Source organism: Triticum aestivum, chromosome 3B (assembly GCF_018294505.1).
Source record: "Triticum aestivum cultivar Chinese Spring chromosome 3B, IWGSC CS RefSeq v2.1, whole genome shotgun sequence".
Classification (NCBI taxonomy): domain Eukaryota; kingdom Viridiplantae; phylum Streptophyta; class Magnoliopsida; order Poales; family Poaceae; genus Triticum; species Triticum aestivum.
Window position 1 is genome coordinate 685,895,734 of NC_057801.1, and position 9,460 is coordinate 685,905,193.

A 9,460-nucleotide genomic window follows, 5' to 3' on the forward strand; every position below is an offset into this window, starting at 1 on the left:
CCTATCAAGGGCAAACCTTTGCCTTGCACATGGTCCACTTGAGCTAGATGATGACGATCTTGACTCCCTCAAGTTGGACCACCTTTATTGATTGCATTGGCTCGAAGAGGACTAGTTGATTGCTCCCCCATACTCCACTATGGGTGAGCCACTCTTCTGCACATCTTCACAAGTCCATTGTCGCCACAATGGACGGCAAGCTTCAAGCATATGATTTCTTCGTGATGATTCAACTTGAGCTTCCACACCGCAACCTAACCCCACAAAGAACTCTCACGAAGACCATGGGTTAGTACACAAAGTGTAATTGACCATGCTTACCATACCATGGGATCGCTTGATCCCTCTCGGTACATCTTCTATGCTTTGTGTGTTGATCAACTTGATTCATTCTTTGACTTAGTCTTGATCAACCTTGAATCTTTCCAACTCTCTTCATTTGGATGATGTCTTGAAGGTAAACATGAATGATCACACAATCTTCTTCTTCAAGACATGCTTGCAATAAGCTCAACACTCATAAGACCAATCTTTGGATAATTCCTTAATAGCAACTTGGTCATCACAAACTCTCCTTGAAACCAACAAATGGACTCCAATAAAAGCCTATGGACAAACCCTTCAAATATAACTCAAGGCAACCATTTGTCCATAGAGATTGTCATCAATTGCCAAAACCAAACATGGGGGCACCGCATGTTCTTTCACCACCGGGACGCACGATGGCGGCGCCACAGCATGCAGGAACAGAGGAGCAACTTGGGATAGGGCTGGCCACAAACGAAGGAACGAAGCTGGGAAGGCTTTGCACGTTAGACTGTACTTCCTGGGCCTTTAACCTACATGGGCCGATTACTCACACAAAGCGCAGCTCGTTCCGCAGAGCAGCAGCCCGTGAGACGTACTTGAGCGTATCACGCTGCGGAAGGGTTAATTAGGGTAAGAAGATTGTGGATGACCGAGCTGAAATCTGGGACGTTCTTGATAGTGATCGGACGATGGGGAGCTCCAAATCGCTGTGAGGGCTCATAGGTGGCTCCGTTTTACTGTTTCTCAATAATGCATTTGGGTTCCTAGAATATAATCTCTGTGTAGCCAGACGACCTGATCTATGTTCCCCGGCTCTGCTGACATTCATGATTCCATGTATCTCATCTACCATTAATTGTTGACATTAATCTCGCCTGCTAACAAAAGCCGATGTTCATATACTTCAGTCAAAACAAGTAACAAACAAGCCAACAAATTGTACAGAGCCAACATAGCATCAAAACAAGTCAGCCTAATCTACATATCCAACATGGCAATGCATGGGAACGCTCTCAAGAGGCCGGCAATGGCAGGTCCTAACCACTAGTGCGTATCAAACGTCACATGCACGTTGCTTCTGGATGCTTTGCGTTCATTTTCTCTCTCGCAACCAACACAAATTAAACCCTCTAGTTGCATTTTTTGGTGGGAAAAACTTCGTATCTATTCCTCAACTGTCAAGGCAGTACAAAGAACACGAGAGGTAACATAGATTACATTGAGGTTTGTAGACCAAGTAGAGACAACTATAAGCACTGGAGCGAGTCGAAGGCGTGCCACCATCATCACTCCTTGCTGGAGTTGGGCAAACCTTGTTATAGCAGACAGTCGGGAAGTTGTCATGCTAAAGCCCCACAGGACTAGCACACCAGAACAACAACCGTCGCCGATGAAGAGAAGCATAGATCAAAATGATCCAACTTGCTGACACATTGACACAGACTAGATCTAAGCGGATCCGACGAAGACCAACACCAATTAAATCTCACGAGATCAGTCGGAGACACACTTTCACACGCCCTTGTACAATGCTAGATGCACCACCAGGACAGGGGTTAGGCGGGAGAACTTTTTTCCATCTTCAGAGAGTCCTTGTTGCCTCGCCATTCTGAGGAGGACACAAACCCTAAAAAAAACTAAAAATGAATCCCTTCTACTGGCAAAGGCCGAGGTCCACCGCGCCTCCATGGATGTAAGGCCACTGGAAGTGAGGCAGGCCGCCAAAAGTGCCGACGGGAGGCAGAGGAAACCCTAATCGCCTAGGTGCTCATGAGCAAAGGGGTACGTGTTGCTTTTGCTTCCAACCCTCTCTAATTCCATCTTAGCAAGCCTTCCATTCTTACACACCCTAAGATGCATTATACGCAAATAATATAATGAATTCAGCACAGCTCACATGTTATCCCCCACGATGCTAAGGAGATACTCCCTCTGTAAACAAATATAAGAGCGTTTAGATCACTAAAGTAGTGAGAATCACATATTTACAATTAGATAGAATGGAATTTTGGATGGAATGCAACAATGAGTCAATGGTAACATTTCTAGCTAAAAAAGTCAATAGTAATATTTGGCTTGTGTGGCTTGTTTTAGCGGGTAACTGACGATGGATTTTATTTTTGGATGGCATGTGTGGGAGCTACCACGTGGGTCATGCCACAAAGTGTTCTAAGATGACAAAAGAGGTGAGTTTTTATGTGGATATATTTAGCAACGTGCCAATTCTTGCCAATATGATAAAATCTCTACTATGATGAAGTGATGGTATGTTGTGGTTTAATTTGGTTCCGTACATTGTTTTAACGGTAATTACGGAGAGTATCATTCTTTGGACAGAAGAAACAATTATGAAAAATATCATTCTTTGAACATGCGGATCATATTAATCTTAGGAAGTATCATCAAGCATTGGATGCGAAGATCATGTTAACTATGAAGAATATTATTATTTGGACGGGAGGATCACATTACTTATGAAGGGTTCTTTGAACGGGAGAAACACGTTAATTATGGAAAGTGTCATCGAGCGTTCGAGGAGAGGATCACTAGAATATGTATGACTCCATTAGAACGCACGAGTAATTAGCTAGTTTACCATGCGACAAAGTCAGGGTACCGCCTGGCAAAGATAGAAGTAGAACTAGGAGATACCATACATGGCCAAATGGGTCGTGCTTTGCGGTCCATCCCAGAAGCACGCGTGCTTCTCATGTCACGTGCTCGGTCCGACGCACGGCTAAACAGGCCGTGTCAGGTCACTCTGTGCATTCGGTTTATTCGGTTTACATGGTTCGGCTTATATTTTTTGGTTTGTACAGTATTAATACTTTGGTAAATATGGTATGAAATTAAAATACGGTTCGGTTTCGGTATATACCAAATTATTTCGGTATGATTTCGGTATATACCATAAAAACCAAAGTTGACGCGAATTCAAAAATGACGTAATAATAATTTAAAAATTTATGACTCAAAACACATATTATTTTACACAAATATTATATAACTATATACTCTCGCCGTTCCCAAATATAAGTCTTTCTAGAGATTCCAACAAGTGACTACATACAGAGCAAAATGAGTGAATCTACACTCTAAAATATGTCTATATACATCTGTATGTTGTAGTTCATTTGAAATGTCTAAAAAAGACTTATATTTAGGAACGGAGGGGGTATATAAGTGTATATGCATGCATTGATTCATCTGTTGATGATTATCAATGTTCGCATTTTAAAAAGAGAAAAATAACTATGTTACAAGAAAAGTTCACGTGCTTACTAGTGAATTTGACTCATGTACAAGAAAAATGACAACTTGTATGGTTGTTCATCTCAAGAAATATAAATTTATTTTTTACTTTGGTTTATTCGGTTAACCGTTAGGTTTTTCGGTATATACCATAAAAACCAAAGTTCAAAACGGTCTGAAAAGTTCATACCATACTGAAACTAGAAGCCATAAAAACCATAAAAATTGGTTCGGTTCAGTTTATTTTCGGTATGGTTCTTCGGTTCGATTTTCAAATGCACAGAGTGAGTGTCAGACTCACGACATGCCTGCGCAGTGTTTGGACCGCGAGGCGAGGCCCATGTGCCGCTCCTCCACGACCCTTTTCAGGGAGCTCCTAAGTGGCGCCTTAAGCGCCACTTGGAGGAATGGGCTCTCCCGCCCGCCTGCTTGTCGGCCGGCCCATATAAGGTGGCGCTCGATCGCTTTAGCGGACCCCCTATTCAATCAAGAGCAGTTTGACCTATTGTGGTTGACCAGTTCAACCGTTGACTTTAAAAAAATAAGAACCTTTAAAAACGAAAAAAATGATGAAAAATGTTTGCGGATTTTTTAAAAATGTTCACAAATTTTAAAAAACATCATGAATTGGACAAAAAAGTTCATCAAATTTGAAAAAACATTAATTTTGAAAAAAAATCATTTAATTATTAAAAAACTTCATCAAATTTGGAAAAATCAAAAAATTAAAAAAAAGTTCATCGAATCTGAAAAAATAGAATTTTAAAAAATATCATCAATTTTAAAAAAGTCATCAAATTCGAAATAAGATCATCAATTTTGAAAAAAGTTCATCAAATTGGAAAGAAACTCACCAATTTTAAAGAAAAGTTTATCAAATTTGAAGAAAAGGTTCATTTTAAAAACTCATCAATTTTGAAAAAAAATGAAATTTAAAAACGAAAGACAAAAAAAGAAAAAAAGCGAAGAAAGGAATAAAAAGGTTGTTACTAATTACATCGGTGTTAGTGGTCTAGCTGGCTAATGTAGATAACACTGCTTGAGGAGGTCGTTGGTTCGAAACCCACCTCTCGCCTCTTTTTTGCAGCCTTGTAAAACGGAAAAGGAAGGGGAAATGGGCCGGCCAAGCGCGGCGCGGGGTGTGTGCGCCCATTTGCGTAAACTGAACCAACGGGCGCCTTAGCGTCGTTTAGGAACTGCCCCTTTTTTATTTATTTGTATTTTTAACAGCCCAAAAAGCAAAAATAGGCCCAAAACAGCCCAAAAGGCCTAATATCACGCAAGCATGTAGGCACATGTGTTGGGGCGCCCCTATGTCTTACAACAAGCCCTAGGAAAGCCTCGCATGAGGGCAACCCAAGATGGGCCAGCCCAGTTGCGCCGGAGGCCACAACCTCGTTTTTTTTTTCTTGTTTTCGTTTTTGTTTGCTTGTTTACTTTTTTTACATTTCCAAATTCTAAACATATACTCCCTCCATCCCAAAATAAGCGTCTCAACTTTAGTACAACTTTATACTAAAGTTATAAAAAAATGAAGATGCTCCGTGACTTACATGGTAGTCATCCCAGTGATCCATGTTGCGCTGAAATACAAGAACAAAAGAATGGTAGTAGATCATTCATTCATTTGCATATGATGTCTGACAGAAGCTATAGAGTATATGCTAGTCTGGTGTGCTATTTTTTTCTAGGTAACTAACCGTTTTCTTATTTTCCGCAACAGATTGCAAAGGCTGAAATTCTTGAAGGTCAGCTTTTGGTAGCTTTAGGACACAAGATTTTTTAACTCGCCGAGAAGCTTGAAGACTTTTGATCTGATATTGCTTCCTAGCTTTGAACTCAGGAGGCAGTTAAAGTTGGCCGGAGAAGCAATAGGCATCATGTATGTATCATCCCCCATCCGATCTTGAGAGAAATTCTTATTTGGCCCTTTCTTAAAATTTGCTTCCTTTTTTGGCCCCTTAAATTATTTTCTTCCCCTTTTGACACTTAAACTCCAGTTTGTGCCCTATGTGACCCTTTCATCCATTTTTCCATCCAATGGTGTTAACTGGCACATGAAATGACAATTTTGCCCTTGATAGTAGTATGTTACCAGAAAAGAGATGAGAAGGGGCATGAACAAACAGAAAAAAAAGGGAGGGGGGAGGGATCTGTGTTAGGAGTTTTTTTTAGAAAAGAATCTGTGTTGTGAGTTAAAACACAACATAACCTCCTGTGCGTGTGCGTATAGGTTCCTTGCTCTTCCATGTATCTGTGTTGGGGCCGAGGTTCCCCGTGCCCGACAAGCGGCCGGCCGTATCCTCCTCCCGTGCGTGGGTGCGCCGAGGCCGCTGCCACCTCACATGCACGGTGGCTCCGAGGCTGTCCGCCGTTTTTGTACATCGTATTACAATTGGAGCTCGTATCCTTCAGAGCGGAGCCAGGATTTCACCATGGGGGGGGGGGCGAAGAACACATTGAAGCACACAGGAGACATAACACAAAAATATTTCAAGTCTTGAATATTGTAGCGATATCAAACATGTAACAGTATAAGCTTTACAATAAAAAGACTACATTTCTACTAGTTTGAATGCAGATCTACGCCCCCCAGCCGGTCGATCAAACAAATCAATAATCTCGTTAACATTGAACTTTGCAGCTATTTCCTTCCCAATGTATACAACCATGTAAGGTCGAAGAAAATCGTCACCCATTTTACTTCGGAGACGCGTCTTGATAATCTTCATTGCTGAAAAAGCTCTCTCCGCAGTTGCAGTTGACACCGGGAGAGTGATGACCAAGCACAATAATCTATCAACCATTGGATACACAGAGGCTTTACCTGTTTTATGCAATGCAACGGTCAAATCAGCCAGTGATGACGTAGAATTCAGCTCTGGATGGTTGCAAACATCTAGCTGATAGTGTGGAAGTTGTGACTCCAGGCGAGCCTGCTCTTGACTAGAAAAATCCGCTGGATAGAATTTGTCCACAAGCCTGCAAATCTTTGATATGTCAAATGAGTCATGCCTTGGATCCAAGGATGCACAGAGTGTCATTAGCTCTGTAGTCTGAACACTAAAACGGTCATTTAGCTCAACCAGTTGTTGATCTATCGCCACATTGAACACATCTGCTTTGTAGTGGTGAAGCACCGTGATGTTATTATGTTTATTCCGAGACTTAGTCACATCAACATACCTGTAAATTACAAATACAGTATATGTTTTAGAGTAAAGCATATGTGATTAATATTTTCTATTATACAGTAGATGAAAGGGACATACTTGCGACTCATATCGGGGATCTCAACTTCATGCTTCACACAAAAGGTCTTAACCTCCTCGATGAGAGGTTCCCATCCTTCCTCTCTTAGTTCAGCGAGGAGCACCTTAGTGTTAGAGAGTGTATCTAATGCATTCAGAATGTCCATAGATTTCTTCTGTAGTGTTTGGCACAAGACATCTGTGATTTTCATAATCCTCTCCATGAGGTGCAAAATGAACACAAAATCAAAAGAAACAATTATCCTTAAGGCGCCTCCAGCATCTCCACGGGAATATTGTGTCACCGAACGATCATTTGCTATACTTCGTAGGACTATAATTGTGGCACCAAACATCTTCCTCAAGCTCCGAATTGACTTGAAGTGCGAACTCCATCTAGTGTCTGCTGGTCTCTGTAAAGAACCTATCTGGTTTGCCCCTTTTCCCGTATCAAGATCCCCCAGTTCAATTTCACGGGCAATTTCGGCAGCTTGATTTGCTAGTAACTCATCATTGCGTTTAGGTGAAGCACTAACAACATTTATGACAAAATTGGCATGTTGAAAAAAATTATGCACTTCATGTACCTCTCGTGATGCTGCAACAAGGGCTAACTGAAGCTGATGCGCCATACAATGAATGTAATATGCATAAGGGCACGCCTTCAGAATTAAAGCCTTCAATCCGTTCCACTCCCCTCGCATATTACTGGCCCCGTCATAGGCCTGACCTCTGATACCTTCCACATTTAAATTGTTATTTGCTAGAACAGTGCAAATTGTCTCTTTGAGAGTCAATGCAAGAGTGTCATTCACATGAATGACATCAACAAAACGCTCCTGTATGAACCCTTCAGTGTCAGGAAACCGAAGGACCAACGCCATTTGTTCTTTCTTGGATTCATCGCGAGCTTCGTCAACCATTATACAAAATTTGCTATCACCAATTTCTTCTCTAATTGTTCTTTGCACCTTTCGAGAAAGTATAGCAAGAATTTCCTCTTGAACCTGATGAGATGTGTACTTTGCGTTTCCAGGAGCATTTTCCAAGACAACATCATTCACCTCCTTGTTATAAGAAGCCAAAAGTTTTACCAGTTCTAGGAAATTACCCCGGTTAATGGATCCCGGAGATTCATCATGCCCTCTAAAAGCACAAGCCTGGAATGTTAACCACCTGCATCATATCATATAATTGTTTTGTTAGGATACTACAAGATACAATATTTTAATTATTGTAACAGAAGATGGAAGAAAAATATTGCTTACCGGATGGAATCAATTGTAACTTTGAGGCTTAGCCTTGCATCTAAAATTGTTTTTGCGGATGCTTTCCCATACAGCTTATCAATATGAGTCATGCCGTTTTTAAAATTATCATAACAACGAACTGAGAAGTTATGGGCTGAACCAGCATCTTTACCCATATGAGTTAAAAAAGCACACTCTTTCCCATTATTCACCTTCTTCCACCTATCAAAGCCCAAAACAGTAAATGTTTCTGAGCCGCACTTCCCAATCGGCTTTCTTGAGAAGAGGAAACAATGGAAGCAATATGCACGCTTTGTGTAAGGTGAAAACTCGAGCCATTTAAAATCCTTGAACCAACTGTACTGGAAACGCCGACGATGTTTCGGTGGATCATCATTATATGGATACTCTCTCATGTATGGCACGTATCGGCCTTCAGAAATATAGAATTGGCGTGCTTCATTTTGCTTATCAAAAGGGAGTTCCTAAATCTGTTTGCGCTTTCCAGGGTCTCGCTCGAATGGTGTGCTTCGGATTCTTTGTTGTTCTAGAACTTCTACTTCTACAGATGCCTCGATATTTTGCTCAGGGGGTGGCATATCAACTGAACTGAGATTGGGGACATTATGATCAGTGGGTTGCTCTGTGACATCGACCTCCACGGTTGCATTTGCATTTTCAACTGTAGAGTTTGAAGCAATTGACTTGAAAAAATTACTTATGGGTGGTGTCTTCCTCTTCCTCATGACCTATTTTTTTTTTTTTGAAAAGGGGTGCAACCCCAGCCTCTTCCTCATGACCTATGCAGTTCTTATATAAGTACAAAGCAGATATGTAATCTGGAATTGATGTGACAAGTGCCAAAATATACTAAGTCACTAACCACTAAGTAGTAAGTACTGACAGTTGATCAATTGATTTGTTGAATCAAACTGACAAGTGACAACTACAATACTATGAAGTATGAACCTGTAGTCAGTAGACAATAATACCTCTTTCTCTGATCACGGGACAGGATCAGTTAGGAATTCTGCTTGTGGCGATTCCGTGTGGCTGCCTGTACTCGATTGATGCGCGGTCGGCGGCAGCTTCGCGAATCAGCAATCGACGACGGGCGAAACACAGCGGCGCGACGCCCGGCAGCCGGCGTCAATGAAGCCCTAGGACCAGCGGCTAGCGGCGCGTCGCGGACGAAAGAGTCCAGGTTTCCAGGAAGCTAGTCGCGTGTGTGTCGTTCATCGTTGATCGATTGAGATGAACTCATGGACAGATGCTGGATGGGTACCAGCGTATGCGTGGTATGCAGGCTGCAGCCTTGGCCCTTCATGCGTTTTGGGCTTGACATGAGTTTAGCCCATGCATTAATGGCCGGATAATTATGCCTAAAATATTGGTACT

At 41.7% G+C, this 9,460-nt stretch overlaps 1 protein-coding gene across 1 annotated transcript; it reads right to left on the reverse strand.

The window, feature by feature from the left end:
- Positions 1 to 6,116: 6,116 nt before the first annotated feature.
- Positions 6,117 to 8,116, reverse strand: LOC123067696 (zinc finger MYM-type protein 1-like). The gene is made up of 2 exons (XM_044490385.1): positions 6,834 to 8,116; positions 6,117 to 6,747 (listed from the first exon to the last, which is right to left on the reverse strand). The coding sequence occupies exons 1-2, from the start codon at positions 7,733 to 7,735 to the stop codon at positions 6,117 to 6,119; spliced, it is 1,533 nt and encodes a 510-aa protein (XP_044346320.1). The 5' UTR covers positions 7,736 to 8,116.
- Between the last annotated feature and the right edge of the window lie 1,344 nt (positions 8,117 to 9,460).